This window comes from Nicotiana attenuata, unplaced genomic scaffold, assembly GCF_001879085.1.
Source record: "Nicotiana attenuata strain UT unplaced genomic scaffold, NIATTr2, whole genome shotgun sequence".
Lineage (NCBI taxonomy): Eukaryota > Viridiplantae > Streptophyta > Magnoliopsida > Solanales > Solanaceae > Nicotiana > Nicotiana attenuata.
The window spans coordinates 472,739-489,958 of NW_017670485.1; the positions used below are offsets into that span (position 1 = coordinate 472,739).

General features: G+C 34.7%; 2 protein-coding genes across 2 annotated transcripts; both read left to right on the plus strand.

The window, feature by feature from the left end:
• Window positions 1-477: 477 nt before the first annotated feature.
• On the plus strand, window positions 478-5,247 carry LOC109240100 (serine/threonine-protein kinase CDL1). Its single transcript, XM_019406723.1, has 6 exons — window positions 478-812; window positions 1,457-1,704; window positions 2,646-2,781; window positions 4,041-4,299; window positions 4,455-4,587; window positions 4,676-5,247. The coding sequence occupies exons 1-6, from the start codon at window positions 656-658 to the stop codon at window positions 4,925-4,927; spliced, it is 1,185 nt and encodes a 394-aa protein (XP_019262268.1). The 5' UTR covers window positions 478-655; the 3' UTR covers window positions 4,928-5,247.
• A 3,096-nt stretch (window positions 5,248-8,343) lies between these two features.
• Window positions 8,344-13,268, plus strand: LOC109240101 (peroxidase P7-like). The gene is made up of 3 exons (XM_019406724.1): window positions 8,344-8,609; window positions 9,218-9,409; window positions 12,343-13,268. The coding sequence occupies exons 1-3, from the start codon at window positions 8,394-8,396 to the stop codon at window positions 12,892-12,894; spliced, it is 960 nt and encodes a 319-aa protein (XP_019262269.1). The 5' UTR covers window positions 8,344-8,393; the 3' UTR covers window positions 12,895-13,268.
• Window positions 13,269-17,220: the final 3,952 nt, after the last annotated feature.

Below are 17,220 nucleotides of genomic sequence, written 5' to 3' on the forward strand. Positions count from 1 at the left end.
AAAAGTTTGAAATAACTTAACTTTCAAAAAAAAAAAAAATTGGCGCAAAAGATATTTTTAATTTAAAAAAAAAACTTAGCCAAACAAGCTATAAAAGTCCAATGCTAGACAAAAGTGCTTTTAGTTTGATTAGAGACTATAATTCATTGATGGAAAATTATGGATAGACAAAGTGACAAACTAAGCAACATACTTTGGGACAGATGAGTAATTTCTAAGGGGATTAGAAGGGTTAATAAAGTAAAACTAATTAGAGGGGTTAATCATTGATGTATTGAGCTTCTAAATTTTTACAGGTGTTAGCAACTTGCAACTTTATAGGAAACTGTAATCACTCTGTTTTAAACTTTTTATGAGTAATTTTTTTATTTATATTACTACTAAAGACAAACATTCTTTTTTAGACCCAAGAAAACAATGAGGCTAGGGAGTTATAAGCCAAAAAAAAAAAAAGAAGGGTGTCCAATTTGTACAGTGTTCAGCTATTCCCCTGCACATACAACAAGACAAATGCAAACCTGGGGAAAATAAGAGAGGAGAGAGAAGAAAAAGACTGTTTTGTGACTCAGTCCCACTTTTGTCTACCTCTTAACTTCTCTCTCTCCAATGGCTTCTCTTCATTGTAGTTCCCTATTTTTCTAACAATTTTGCAGCAATGGAAGCAGAAAATGATGATTACCATAAGAAAGAAAGGGCCACTGCAGTCACAATACTGGTCTTTGCTTCTCTAGCCATTGCTTCTTTGTTTATTGCATTTAGCTACTATTGCTATATCCGTAACAAACTCGCCAAGCGTCTCAACAACCCTTCTTGTAAGTCTTTACTTTTTCTCAGCTGTACAAGTTGTTCAAGAATTAGGTACATATGTTAAGTTGTGGACAATGAGCTTCAATGTGTCGCCGAAAGTTTTCATCTTTGTAAAGATTTATGGGTCAAAAGGAAATAGCACTAACCAAAGGCTCAAAGAGGATATTTGAGGTGGGGCTTCATTTTTTTCTTTTTCTTATTTAAGATAAATAAAGTTGCTGCCATATGACCAGGGTTCGAACCGTCAAAACAGTCTGGCAGAAATGTCAGGTAAAGCTGCTCTATAATAGACCCACGTGGTCCGGCCCTTACTCGCACCCCGCGCATAGTGGAAGCTTAGTGCACCGGCCTTTATTTTTCTTATTTAAAGGATAAGGAAAAAGTAGAAACATGCATTGTCACTGTGGCAAATAGAAAAGATTTAATGTTGGTTATACAATGTAGAAATCCTGAATAGAAGGCCTTAATGACTGGAAGCTGTAGTAGTAGTAGTTGTTGTTGTTAATGAAATTAGAACAAATTGTCTAGTTATTTTAGAGAGAAATGCTTTCTAATGCACAAATTCACCACCATGCTCAGTGTGCTTTCCTCTGTATCACCTCAAGTTTTGGGAAACCTAGTCTTGATAAGTTTTTGTTATGCCATTTAGATACAGAGAAAGCTTTTGAGGAAAAGGGCAATAGTTTTGCTAATCTGAAAGTCACTGCGGAGAAGGGACTTCAAGTTTTCACCTTCAAGCAGCTGCATTCAGCCACAGGTGGATTTGGAAAATCCAATGTGATTGGACATGGTGCTTTCGGGTCAGTGTACAGAGGAGTGCTTCAAGATGGGAGGAAGGTTGCAGTTAAGCTGATGGACCAGGCTGGAAAGCAAGGGGAAGACGAATTCAAGGTGGAGGTGAGATATCAGTCGTTACATTTCCGACACAACACAGTGAATTCTATAATGTTGAAAGGGAAACTAATGTTAGGCTCGCCTTGCTTTTAACTTTTCATTTGCTGGAATTCAAGCCTTCCGTCAATGAAACTGATAGCATAGAAGCACTTTTGTTAGCCCTTTATCAATTGAAGAATTATGGTGCTATCCAATGAAAAGTTAAAGGCTTCGTCAAGTCTGAAATAAGGTTAAGCACTTTGTTGAAATTTTGTAATGTTTAACCCTTGAGGGCTTAAATGTTACCAAGTGAAGATCTAAAGGGTTTCGTTGAGTCTTAACCTAAATTCAGTTAAGTCTTTGTAAAGACATTGTATATGTATATATCATTTTAATGAAAGGTTTGTAATCTGTCAAATATTAAGTTACTTGTATATTCTTTGCTTTACCGAGGAAAAAGAAACAAAGCATCTTAATCTTGTAAATATTTGTTTGAAATGTATTAACTCATGCTTTTGAGCATTTAGTAAAACAAATTATTAGGTAAATGGAAGCCGTAGATACGCTGGTCTAATTAACCTACAAAACAAGTTTTACTAAGTTATTGCAAATATGGAATGACTGCAACTCAAACTAAGATATATTATTGTCTTCTTCTTTAGCAAAACAAATGTTTTGATCCTGGGGAGATTACACATTAAAATGAAACAATTAAAATATGAAGCAAAACGGAAATTATGAATGAACATAATGCAAGTTAAAAAGTCTCAACAAGCTGTTCAATTATTTTATAATTACCTTAGTATTTCAACTTTTGTGTCAAACATTTACAAATTGCAGAATTTCAGCTGAACGGTTAAACTTCTTTTGGGACTTCGAGAACTGTTGAAGGCCTGAATCTTTTTTCTTGTTATTTTGCTCCCTCTCCTTTACTTTTGCTGATCGGTTGTTGGCATGTATAACAGGTCGAGTTGCTATGTCGCTTGCGCTCACCGTATTTGCTGCCGTTGATTGGCTATTGTTCAGAAAGCAGCCATAAATTGCTCGTTTATGAGTTCATGGCAAATGGTGGTTTGCAGGAGCACTTGTATCCAATCAATGGTATGTATTTGGTTTTCAGTTGCATACTTGCATGTGGTTTTGGGCCTTTTGGAGGCTGGTAGTAGCCTTTGATTTTATTACAAGTGCTATTGTGGGGCTGCAATATGTTTTCGTCACATGAATCTTTGATATCCTTTTATGCATCTCTTTTTTCTCTCTTCTTACTTCCTCTTTTTTTGTGGGCCATTCTCCCTTGACCTCGTGCGCTCTTTTTCCATCTTCCAGGAATAAATACTTCGTGGGTAGGACAATAATGGATGAATTATATCCTCATCAAGTGACATCCTAGACATATGGAAGTTGTCATATTGGCTTAGTTACACTTGGCTTGTAAATAGAAACCAACTAGTTACTTGTCCGCCAGAAAATAATGTGGTAATACATTGTTTTGTACTTCAAAGTTCAGATAATTTTTTTTCCTAATGTAGTAAGACACGGGAATATCTGCTAGCTATTACATAAGAAGTTGCTACCAATAAATAAAACATGGAAAGCTAGTCAGTGTCCAACCTGAGAAAAGCAAAGTTAATGTATATTGTTGCTCCCTTACACTCAGCTCTACATCAGCTCACAAAGAGCATTGCTCACTTAGTTTTTTTTAAGGGAATGTCAGAATATCCAAATCTATTTCTTCCTTACTGTTGCTCGCCCGCATGGAGCAATAGTTAATCCATTCATTGCAGCTTTTAGTGCCTTGTAAATGAGGAAGTACCGTAGTAATAATGGCTGTTTGATCTCCCTTATTTACATAAGAGAATGCACTGAGTGATAGTCACTTAATTCTCTGCAATTGTGATGCTACAACTATGAGAAACCACAGGTATAAGTTGAGTGTTTGATCTTCCATATTTCTCTATAGAATGGTTTGGCAGTTTTCCCTTGCAGGAGTTGTCTTAGAATCCTCACGGTCCTATAAACTAGATAATTTGCTGTTGCTTCATGTGTTGAACATTTTGGATGAGTTACCTAAATCATGTAATTTTTAATTCCTATACCTTGGATGTATTCAACGCATGAACGAGTAATGATTTATAGTGTCCTCACAGGTAATAAAAGATTATTTTCTGAAATGTAGAAAACCACATGCTAAATTATATGTTTATGCCATCCACTTGGAGCGAAGCAAGTCTTTTCCTGGAATTCCTACTTACCGTGTAGTGTGCCAAATGGGCTATCCCTATTCTTATACCTTATTTCACATTGTTTCAAATTTTTTGCTTTTGAAGTCATTAATGAAAGTATGATACTTCAATCTGTAGGTTCCAATAATTTTTGTCCAAAGTTGGACTGGAAGACCCGGTTGACAATAGCTCTGGAGGCTGCTAAAGGTTTGGAATATCTCCATGAGCATGTCAATCCCCCAATTATACACCGAGATCTCAAAAGCAGCAATATTCTTTTGGACAAAAATTTCCACGCCAAAGTTTCCGATTTTGGATTGGCCAAGCTTGGATCTGATAAAGCTGGCGGGCATGTCTCTACCCGAGTTTTGGGAACGCAGGGATATGTTGCTCCAGAGTAAGTACCCTTCATTTGGCTGAATCATGTAGGTAGAAGTATATTATATTAGTTCCTCCCCTGATTGTTGAGATGCTGTCTTCTCTTAACTTAGCAGTACCTTCTTATCTTAGATTTTAACGTCACTGTCAATTTCTTCTGTTAAACCGTTGCAGATATGCATTAACAGGGCACTTGACCACCAAATCAGATGTTTACAGTTATGGTGTTGTCCTCCTAGAGTTATTGACCGGTAGAGTTCCAGTTGATATGAAGAGACCTCCTGGTGAAGGTGTTCTTGTTTCTTGGGTAGGTTCCCCTATTCGTTTCCTTCATTTTTGTTGATAAGAGGGTCCTCTAATAGTTTTAAAGCTTAATATTCCCATTTGTCTGTTAGGCTTTGCCCCGTCTCACTGATAGGGAAAAAGTTGTAGAGATTATGGATCCAGCACTGGAGGGGCAGTATTCAATGAAAGAAGTTATTCAGGTTGCTGCTATTGCTGCAATGTGTGTACAACCGGAGGCTGATTATAGGCCACTAATGGCCGATGTTGTGCAGTCGTTGGTTCCACTTGTGAAACAACAGCGACCAATGGCTAAGGATAGTAGCTGCTCTAGCTTCCATGCTACACCATCTCCCAAGGCTTAGACTTTTTTCAAGCAAGACGAGCATATCGTGATCCTTGGTTCTGTGGCCAAATCTTGATCCTTAGTTGTACACCAACTTTTATAACTAATGGTCGCTTAGTTTGTTTATGGACTATGTAGCTTATGGATATTTTTTTTTGAGTAACTTTAATCTAACAACGTTTGATGGAGCGAGCCAGTTGTAGTCATTTCTCACAGTAAATCAGGGAGAAGAACTATCAGTAGTATATCAGAGAACTTGTTTCTGTTTAATATCTTAGAGAGCTCATCAAATGTTGGGATGTATCTTTCCTATATAGAGGTGTAATCTTTGCCTGGGGATTTTGATTCTTCACTGATGCTGTTTTCTGTTCCTAATACTAGTCTAATAACAACAACAACAACAACAACAACAAACCCAGTGTAATCCCACAATGAAAGGTCTGGGGGGCGAGATATTGCTTTCGATAGACTACCGGCTCAAGGTAAAAGTAAAAGAACCTAATACTAGTCTAATAACTTATGAAAATGTTCAACTGAATTAAATTTTCCTTGTATAAAATGATATTCAAGGCCATTATCACTGATTCAAAGTGTTCCTGACTTCCTGAAATGTCATGAGTGCCTGTTGTGAAGTGTGATCTGAATTGAACAAACAAAGGAGAAAGCTTCCATGTTTGCCTGTAGCCCTATTTGATTTTATTTTATTTTGTTATTCTCAACTAATTTATCAGGTACTTGCAATTTTCTATCAGCACAAAATATTGGATAACTCTTTCACAAAAACTTAAAGAAAGAAAAAAATCACCTAGTATTTTGGTTATATGTGTTTCTTATAGCCTAGCTTATTTTGAGAAGTGCTTCTTCGAAAAAGTACTTTTGGTGCGAAACAGTTTGTGTTTGACTATTTAATTTGAAAAGCACTTTTGAGCATTAATTAGTGTGAGATTTTCAAAAAGTGCTTTTGGGGACAAACTATTTTTCTGCTTCTCAAAAATTGCTTCAGCTTCTACTCAAAATCATTTTTTTCCTTCTAAAAGCTTGGTCAAACACCTCAATGTTGACATAAATGTGTATAATTGAACTTTTCGGCTAATAAGGTAAGGGTCGAAAGATATACTTATTTAAATAAAAGTTCACATAAATGTGTATAATTGAACTTCTGAAGGCTTTTAACAGTCCTTGGTTCTAGTTAGGATTTAACGTGAAATTTGATATTTTAAGTACTACTTTTGAGATGTTCTTTTAGTTATATGGCTCATTTCACAGGAAATTTTAATATTTAGACATAGGAGACCTGTAATATTTTTTCAGGATAATTTCTTCTATGTCAAATTTCAATGGAATAATGTCATTTCCAGGTGAATATTTATTTAATATCCTGCATTGATTCTTTTGAAACGCAAGCATATTCTAGTTTTTCATGTTGCTTTTGCCTGTGTAGTCCTGGAATCTCTTGAGGAGTATGTCGCTTGAGTGCAGAGCAGGACATGTCAAACTGATTCCATATGTTTAGCTAATTGGATATTATTATATGCTTATCTTTCTTCATTTGGTGAACTCCTATTCTCTTTGTCTGCCATACATTTATAGCCCTCCATCATTGCTCTGCTAAGGTTATAATCACTAATTTGTCTTAATTAGCACCAACCTGGATGCTTTGCAAGACACCTTGTCCGCTCAGGGGCGGATGTAGCGTAATTTCCACGGGCTCAATTGAACCCATAATTTTTGACCCGGTGCATAAATTTATGTGTACAAATTTGTTAAAATTGTAGCAACGAGTAGATATGAACCTATAACTTTAAAAATATTACGGGTTCAATATTAAGAATCTTTAAGGCTGAACCCATAGAGTTTAAATCCTAGATCAGCCTCTGTGGCTGGCTGCTGGTAGCCTGGTACTAAATTTGTTTCTTCCGAAAAAGCAGATTAGGTATTGTTAGAGGATAAAATTATATTGTCACGCATTGTTATGTACAGAATTTTCGTAGTTGTTTATAATGTCTTCACTCTTGAGCCGCTTTACTAAAGTTTTAAGTTGGACGTTCAGATTCTTTCACAGACGTGTAACACTAAAACAAAATTGAGAAAATAAAAAAAAAAGAATAATTCCTTGGTTTTGCAAACAAGGTGCGAAAATGGGATCCAAGAAGTTGATTGCATTTGGAGGGAAAGAGACATATGAGTTGCAGTTAGGATTTTCATTTTTCTTTTTGTTGAGAAACTGGAATACTTTTATTGATAAAAACTATGTAATATTCATTACAAGATCCGGAGGATCATTACAAAAGTATAAAAGGCCATATAAGGCATTTAGGTTACCAAGCTTGGCAAGGATTTTCATTTATTTGTTCGTTGAACTCTCCTCTAGAAAGGCAACAAGTTGTTAGTTTGAGTACTTGCATGAATTACTATTGTTCAAATAATGAAAGAGACTTCGTCCAAAAGGTTGACCAAAAGTGTTGAGTTCATTAAGTATACTCCTAGAAATAACAACAATAAGACCTCTATATTTGCCTCCACGATGCCTAATAATGTTGCATTGTATACTACTCGAAGACTCCCTTCCAGCAAGAAATGTTACTATTTACTTCCACCAGTCCAAAATATATTAGTGTACACATCTATTAAGAAAAAAAATTATTAAATAATATTAATCATGCATAAAGTTATTTGACTAAGTTACCATTTATCTCTACTTTTTTCCCTTTAATCAACTACTAGTAAATGTAAAAAAGTAAGGAAAACTGCTTAGAAAGTTGTATATTACTTATATTACTAATTAGAGCAAAGTTAAATTTGAAAAAGAATAAGGATTACTAATAAATAATTTAGTTAGATTTGGGTATTGCTATACAAGTCAACAACAAATAAATAGCAAAGAATATTTCCTCATATATACCACCCGCGGATGAAATTAGTCAACTCTCATGTGATGTTTGCTTTTGAAAAAAGTATTAAGTGACGAAAAAATGGAACAATTAATCAAAAGGAACATGCAGCTGGAATTTTTTTTTGAATAAAAAGCCATCTCATTAATTTTAGGTAAAGGAGACATAGCTAAAACTTTTGGTTGTTTGCATGTTTTTCCTATTCTTTGGTTTTTTAATGTAATTTTGCAAAGATAATAGTCAAACCGGCCTTCCTATTTTAAGGGACCCTACGTTCTGGTTCTCTAGATTTTCCTTCTTTGATCTATTGCTGTATGCCAACCAAATAAAAGTAAAAACGCGGTTCAGCAGCTAAGTTTGAATATATATATTAGACATTAATTTGTACACATGAATTTTTCTCTCTAGCTAGTACTTACTCAAAAAGTAGACGAAATATTAAATAAAGCTAGACTTCTACTCTTTTTTTTTTTTTGGTTGTCTATCTCGTAACACGTAGCTTACTTGTATATAAAGGGGCAATTTGTGCATGTCATACAATCATTCAAGCTTATAACTTTTATATCTTTGTATTAGAAGAAGTTATATTCAATCATGGCCTCCTTAACTAGGAACGTCCTTTTGACATTTTTATGTGTTTTGTTGGGTTTTGTTTGTTTTAGCAATGCCCAGCTTTCGACCAACTTTTATGGCACGTCGTGCCGTAATCTGCAGACAATTGTGAGCAGTGCAATGAGACAAGCTGTGAATAGAGAGCCAAGACTTGGTGCCTCTATTCTTCGCTTGTTTTTCCATGATTGCTTTGTAAACGTAAGCTCCCATATTCTTCATTTCCATTATCAGTATTGTATTTCAACTCGTATAATATCAGAGGCGGACCCAAGATTTTTACTCAAAGGGGCATACTATTCTACTTAACCAGTGTCCCCTAAAGGCTTTTAGTGTTCACGGTGCTAAGTACTTTAAATTAGTAACAATTTTCAAGATATATACATATACATATACAAGATTTCTGCCGAAGCTTACGGGATTCGGTGATCCCTCACTAAAACACATAGGTCCGCCTCTGAACTCGGTATTGTGACAGGTTTTCTGTCTTACATTTCAGTTTGCTAATTCTACTTAATATGATTAGTAATATGTAGTTATCTTTTAAGTGATTTGATAGTCGAAAAATTCTTTAACCCAGTCAATATATAAAAAGTAAACTCTTTTAGTACAATTTTTCTTTAAGACGATATAAGTGGGGCCGACATAATCCTAAGTTAGTATTATTTTACTCTAAGAAAGTTTTAAATTGTAGAAATTAATTGCAATATAATGAGTGTTAATTGACGTATACTCTTAAAATTTGAAGGTATATATGCACGAAGACTTTGTGTATTCTAATATTGTCACTTTCTCTCTGGTTAATTTAGGGGTGCGATGCATCAATACTATTAGATGATACAGCAATATTAACAGGAGAAAAGAATGCAAACCCAAACAGGAACTCAGCAAGAGGATTTGAAGTGATAGACACCATTAAAACTCAAGTTGAAGCTGCTTGTCCTAATGCTGTCTCCTGTGCAGACATTCTCGCTCTTGCTGCTAGAGAAGGCGTTGCGTTGGTGAGTTCTTTACTTATTCAACTTCCATATGTAGAGCTTTCATTTCCTTTTTCCATGCATACTTCCATCAAAACGTTCATTAATTCTTAATCTTAATATACTATATTACGTCGGTGCTATTAATAGTATTGTGGCCAATATGGATTTAAAGTTGTATATGCTGATTGTGTGTAATTATCGTTTGAATTATGAGTGAATTTTAACTTGTGATAGCAAGTTAAGCAGTTACTAAATGTATATCATAAAAATTATTTACATGTAATTATATTGTGGTCTTAAGTACATTTACTATCATTTATGTAATTTCACATGCTATTAGTACGGTAAGTTTAACATGTGCGTGATAGCTGGTTAATAACTATGTTTATTACTTAGATTACTAATTATTGTTTATCCTGAAGATATATATATATATATATATATATATATATATATATATATATATCTTCACGTGCGTTGCACGTGTATTCTTAAATATATGTAAAAATATTTAATGCATACAGACAAAAGATATTTGTTTTTGTTTACGGATTTAAACATACCAAAAGTTAGCGTTCTAATGCAATCATAAGACCCTTAATAAATTAAAATAAAAAGCATACTCTGCAACCAACTCTATCTCCATTTTTTTAGCCTTCATACTATCAATCAAACTTTAGTATATCGCCCTTTTGAAATTTGATTGCTTCAATAGACGATGTTAGAAGCAACATTTCTGTGATCAACTTTATCTATTATGTATCCTTCAATCATGTATAACAATATCAAGTGAGCCTTGTCATGATTTGTCTCTCAAGGTTGATTGCTCTTCTCTGCAAGAATATTCAATTCTCGCTCTCTATCTTAATGCAGATGTCTTGCACAATATCTTTAACTTCTTCATAAACACCTATAAGTATTATTTATTTATACATCGATGGATTCAACTCTCATTTGTGGATATATATGAAAAGTTGAATTGCATGACGAACTAACTTTTATTTATTGAATAAAAATTAGCTAATCAAGTGAGATAAAATTCAGGAAAAAGGTCCATATATCTCTATAATGTTTAAAGTTATTTGTTTTCTTATTTTTCAATAAAATCTTAGAGCTTGATATCTTTCCTATGTCGGCATAATCATTTCCTAACGTTGCCTTTTACATCAAGGAAGTCTCTTTTCTCTTCCCATTTAACTGAATGGAATTTAGATAATAGCAATATATACAAAGAAGCATTTATAATACGTGAAAACAAAAGTCTCTCCACTTATTCTGTTGTTCTCTTATATAGTCTTTATTCTCCAAGTAAACACTGAAACATGTCTACTAAAAATGATCTAAGAAAAAAGTAGCATCAGATATCTACTAAACATTATCAGAATGAGAAGAAAATATAATCATATGTCGCATGGATTTCATGATTAATTGTTCGTACTCTTTCATGAATATATACCTAATTTCCAAAATCCCTTAGTTCTAATCTGACCTAGTGGCGGAGAACAACACTTTTAATTTCAATTTTCATAAGGCTTCTCGTTCCATATCTCCTCGGTCACTACTTGATGAGTCATAGTATAAAATAAACCAGAAAAATGACTAAGAGACAAAATAGAAGGATCATGGAGACTTCTTAATTAACGAAATGAAAAGTCAATGAACATAAAATCACATACCATTGTCTATGAATTGGTAGACTAAATTTACAAAGGAGATCAAATAGTTGCAAGAAAATATTAGACAGACTCGCTTTATGGTATCTTCTTTGCATGACCATATACGTAGCATTCCAACCTTATTAATTATTACTATAATACTAAGGGAATATGGTGAGATATGAAAAGACCATTCGTAGTACTATTCTAGCCTTATTACTTTCTTTCCCTTATTTTTTATATTTATTTTAAAAAAAATATTTAGGTTTTTTAGAAGAGTATTTTGGTAATTCAACCTTAAACTTTTAAGGTTCCCCTTCACGTATATATCAAGCCATATGTAACATGTTGTTAGAAAAATAGATCTTGAGAAAAATAAAACATTGGTGGTTTTTGATATAATATTCTCCGTATTGCAACCCGAATAACAATCTTTCACAAAGTTTCATGCATGCTACTAAATTATATACATATAAACCAATTTCATACAAAAATATATATTCTAAAATCATCACATAATAGATCTTACCCTTATATTTGTATGGACTGGATTTCATAAATCAAGGGTAGAAACTAAAAGAAAAAAATGTCAAATAAAGAAAGTAAAACCAATTTTATATTGCGACTTTCTCCTTCATGGCTCTTTGATATTGTTTCCAATTACAACAGGCTAGTGATTTGGAATGTCAATTGCCTTGCTTCATGGAAAGAACTGACATGTTTTTCTCCCGCATTTATAAGTGCAGAGCTTCCACTTTATTTGACTTGTGAAAATGAGAAACGAAAAGATAAAGATGGATGGACAACACGTTATAACTTGCAATTGGTAAATGAATTTCGTTTTATATTTAATAGTCAAATGAATTTAATGTTTAATGAAATATGCAAAGCAGCTTGTCAAATTCTTCAAAAGTTGGATAGCAACGAAGAGTCATGTTGTTTAGTGCAGTGGTTTATTTTGCTTTAGCGTACATTGAGTAGGGGGCAACTTTTATTTAAGTGAAGGGTAAAATAGTCAGTATAATTTTAACGGTATTTTTGTAATTCAACTTTTAACTTAAGACCTTCTCACTTTTAATATAGTATATATATATATATATATATATATATATATATATATATTTTATTATTATACATGTTATATACAAAAAATATATAAATTTTTATACACTTTTGATGTAAATAATTTCAGTCACGACCTAAAAATGATATTTGTCCACAAAACTTCACCTCTTATATTATGCAAAAATATTATTTTATACTGTCGTTGCATAAAACTTAAATTCAATATATACGCAGCTAGGAGGGCCATCATGGGCAGTGCCATTGGGCAGAAGAGACGCAAGAAGCGCAAGCCAAAGTGCAGCCAACACCCAAATCCCAGCACCAACTTCCAGTCTTTCAACGTTGCTCTCTATGTTCTCCGCCAAAGGCCTAAACGCACGTGACATGACAGCACTCTCCGGCGGCCACACCATCGGCCAAGCACGCTGTACAACCTTCAGAACCCGCATATACAACGATACCAACATCGATGCGCAATTCGCCACTACAAGAAGGGCCACGTGCCCTTCTTCTGGCGGCGACGCCAACTTGGGTCCTTTAGATATTCAGACGCCAAATCGGTTCGATAACGATTATTACCAGAACTTAGTGGCTCGACGTGGGTTGCTTCACTCGGATCAGGAATTGTTTAATGGTGGATCTCAGGATGCGTTGGTGAGGAGTTATAGTACGAATGCTGCGGCTTTTACAAGTGATTTTGCAGCAGCTATGGTTAGGATGGGGAATATTAGCCCACTTACTGGAACTAATGGTGAGATCAGAAGAAACTGCAGGGCTATTAACTAATTACTAATATGGAGTACTAATATTTTATTATTAATACAGTAGTTATGAAACTTAAGATAAAGTTAGCAAAAGTGTATTTACATCATTTGCTATTATAATAATGTGAAGTGTAACCTGAGGAAGATAATCAACTACGTATACGCGAATAGTCGTATTCATGTTGGGACTTCTGAGGGATTATATCGACCATAATTTTATTTGTATTTTGTCAAGTTATAAATTAAATAAGCTGAGTTTTCTAAATTCCGCTTATTGTATCGTACGTGCTCGTGAGTCTCTGTTAATTTCTTAGACTATTAAAGCCAAGAAGGCACAATTGGTGAAAATATAAAATGAATGGATTACTAGTATCATTACACATATATGAATTTTTTTCTCTGAGTGATATGGCTGCTTGAATTTAATTAGATTTTCATTTCACAAAGTAAAAATTTGGTTAGAGGACCAACGAACGTGAGAATGGGACCAGAATATGAGGAAGCAATATAAATTTTACACCCCATGTTTTTTTTTAGGTAAAAGTATACCGTAAGTCGATTGAAGAAAGCTCGGAAATGAGATCCTTTTTGAAAGTATATAAAGTAAGTTAATCCTGTTACCTTTGAGGTTACAAATATTTAAAATCATGATAACAAGTACCAAGAGGGTTGGCGGGTTTAGAGGCTAAATGAATTGAAGAAAATAAGTTTCGTCGAAAGTCGACAAGTTGGGAATATTATAACATGTACTTTTAGAGTGAGACTAGGGTACTTATCATGATAAGAAGGTTATGTTATGAGTTATTTTAGTCGTATGACAGTCGTGTGTTATGTTTAGAGGTCAAGCGAGTTGTGGAACAAAAGTTGGCAAATGTCATTACAAGTTACATTCATAAATGTGCTGAACATTAGGTCAAATGTAGCAGATCTTTTCTCTCAATATAATAAGATTTACGGGGTGATCTACCTATAAAATTGAAGGTCTACGAGTCTAGTTTTCAACACATTAAAATATTTGTCGATACGACATCGAAGTAGAGAGATATTCATTTTTCGCAAGATTGCGCAAGCAGCTCCCGTGGGACCCACAAAGTCAGTGGAAAAGTCCAACTCGCATTTAACTCAATTATAACTCGTTTTGACTCATTTTTCTCGACCAAAACAGTTCCTAAGCCCTCGTAGATTCTCTCCAAGCAGTCTCCATGATTCTAGAGTGAAACCAAAGATAAAAACATGAATCCAACGCAAGAAATCCCGTGGTGCTTGCTATATCGTAGTTCTTCATCTTGTGATTGTTTTGGAGGATTCTTCAAAGTGAAGCAACCTCAGATTTTGTGTTATTCTTGTTTATTAAGTTAAGAATCAGTCCCTCCATCATATATATTAGGATTTCAAGGCAAAATACAAGTGTTTATACACCAACTTGAACACAAAAGTTGATTCAAGAAAAGAATACAACTCCTATAGTGTTGTGGTGTGATTCAGGGTTGTTGTGAGCTACACCAGCTGAGGATTTCAAGTTGTATCTAGCGCATAAGGTAAGTAAATCATGTTCTTGGTTTTGCTTAAGATTAATCATGTGTTGGTTGAGTTGTTTGAGTGAAAATCTACAAGATAGTAATTGACATGACATAAGAAATCATTATCTTTTTTTGTGGGTTGTGTTGAGGCTATATATATAGTTTGTTGTGACTTGAAATTGTTATAAATTGTTTGATTATGTTATGGCTGCTGTTGTTAAGCTTATCTATGTGCTAATTAAGTTGATTGAAGAAGATAACATGAAAAACAAGATGTTGACGATAGGTTAAGGTGTTAGGCGTGTGGACTATTTTTGAAGATTATTCGTATGATGTTTTGGGTGGATAATGAAATGGTAAACATAAGTATGATTTTATAGATGTTATAGGAAGATTTATAAAAAAGAATTGGATTCAAACCATATTTTGTTAATCGTAAATCGAGCTTGCCGCTCAAAATGGTTGTTGAAGTAATCAGAGAGCTATTGTGAATTATATTGTTGTTGTTTGGGTTGTTTGGTGATTTTAGTAACTTATGGGATGTAGTACAAACATGGGAGGTGATGTCCATTTTCTCGTAGAATATTGGTTTCAAAATATGAGAATTACAATGCTTATATGATGACGATGAAATCGGTTTACTCATTGTAGACGTAAGAAGATCATATTGAGCTCGGTTGACGACATGGAGAGAAGATTGCAAAGCTATGTTAAGGCTATCCTTCTTTCCTTTTGGCATGATCCATATGGTACAAATGAAACGAGCAAACATGCAACTTTGACAAATGACTCTATTCTTAGAAGTATCAGGGGTGCCTATGTTCTCGATTCCCCATGTGTCCTATTATTATATCGTTTGTTCATGAGTCTCAGAAAATACATAAGTTGATAAAGTTTATTTCGTGAAATTAACCGAAGGCATATTGATCTTATGACATTCCGAGATCTTATTGACTTATTTCATTATGTGTTGCATTCATTTATACATGTAAATTGACACATGACCAGATAGCGTTATATACGTGCATATTATATGTATATGGGGTATGGAAAAAGGTTACGACATTATATACGCATCGTCACCTGATCAGCTGGCTTACATTGATGATTTCGCCCACTGAGGCCGAGATGATATGATGGGATTTCCTCAGAGGCTTGATGATGTTATGTACGCATATACCTATGCATGTATGACTTTTATACACGTATACATGACACTATAAATGTTCCATGATTCACTGAGCTATTCAGACTTACAGGTTGATTTATTTACTCCATGTTTCTTTCATGTCTTTTATATACTGCTTTTCATGACTTACATATTCGGTACATTATTCGTACTGACGCCCCTATGGCCTGGGGGGCTGCGTTTTATGCTTGCAGGTCCTGATAGACAGCTGGATAAATCTTATCAGTAGATAGAGCCAAACATCATCTTGTAAGCTCCACTTCTCCGGAGTTACCAGGTCTAGACCTTAGAGTCTATTTTATATATACATGTTTGATGGGTAGGTCGAGGCCCTATCCCGGTCATGATACAGTTTACTTATCTCTAGAGGCTTGTAGATGAGTCTTGTATATTTTATATATCAGTAGATGTTCATGGCGATCTCGTCGGCCTACACAGTTATGTATATGAACTTTTGGGTACGTTTACCCCTCAGATGAGAGAAACTTTATTTTCAACTGATTTAGAATAGGGTCTCGTCGGCCTTGATTGGTATTGTCAGCTTTCAGGTAGGCCTCATCGACCTATGTTGAGGGCTACCTCTTCAGAGTTCATAGTTATAGAGTGGTACACTTGGGCCGAGTATTACACCGGGTGCTGCCCATGCCTCCCCAGTTTTGGGGCGTGACAAACTTGGTATCAAAGCAGTTCTGTCCTAGGGAGTCTACAAGCCGTGTCTAGTAGAGTCTTGTTTATGGGTGTGTTGTGTACCACACTTATAAGCAGAAGTCTAAAGGACAAGACTGTCACTCTTTCTTCTTACTCTAGATCGTATGGTAAAGTTCTGTTATAAGAATTCAAACTCCTAAATTCTATTTTATTCGTAATATAACAATACCTACATCCAGAAATACAACTGGTACGAGATTGAATATGGCTGTGGAAGAGTTGAGTCAGAGGAACTCGATTTTGCATCATGCTTGTGATGAGTAAATGTGAGGTTTTCAGTAGATCATGTGTGCACTAAGACGTGTAAGCTTCTTGATAAGGAGTGCTAAGGTAAGAATATCTATCCACCCATATGATAAAAAGAAATAAGATAATCAGAAGGTAGATACAAGTTTCAGCAAGTAAAAGAAGCAAAGGTGAAGAAGGGTACGAGGTTCCCAGTTAGTGAAGATTCTCAGTATTTACAATTCAGGCGGAGAACTATAAGTATTATGCCTTCAACAGTAATAGAGGTATGTACAACTAGACACACCCATCTCAGTTATGCCCTATGGAAGCTAACAGATATAGTTTAAGAGAAGGATGGGATATCAGGATCCAGCTGGGGTTAGAGTAACCCAATAATGGTGGATGGATTGTTAGCATTAGCTGACATTTCCGAAGGATATGGCAAATGTGATAGTAGTTCTCCTTATGATACACTCATGTAGTGCACTCTAGAATAAGTACAGTTAGATATGAATACTAGAATGTTCAAAAAATTCAGAAGATAGGCACTGGAATCCTAAAAGGGATAATTATTTACCTTAGTATGGCTCTCGTCCCTAGTAAAGAGAGAATGTTAGATGACTCGAAGAGCAAGTGAATGGATAAAGGGGAGCTAAAAGCGAAAGAATATTTTGTTGAAGTTTTCAGAATAAGGTGATAGACA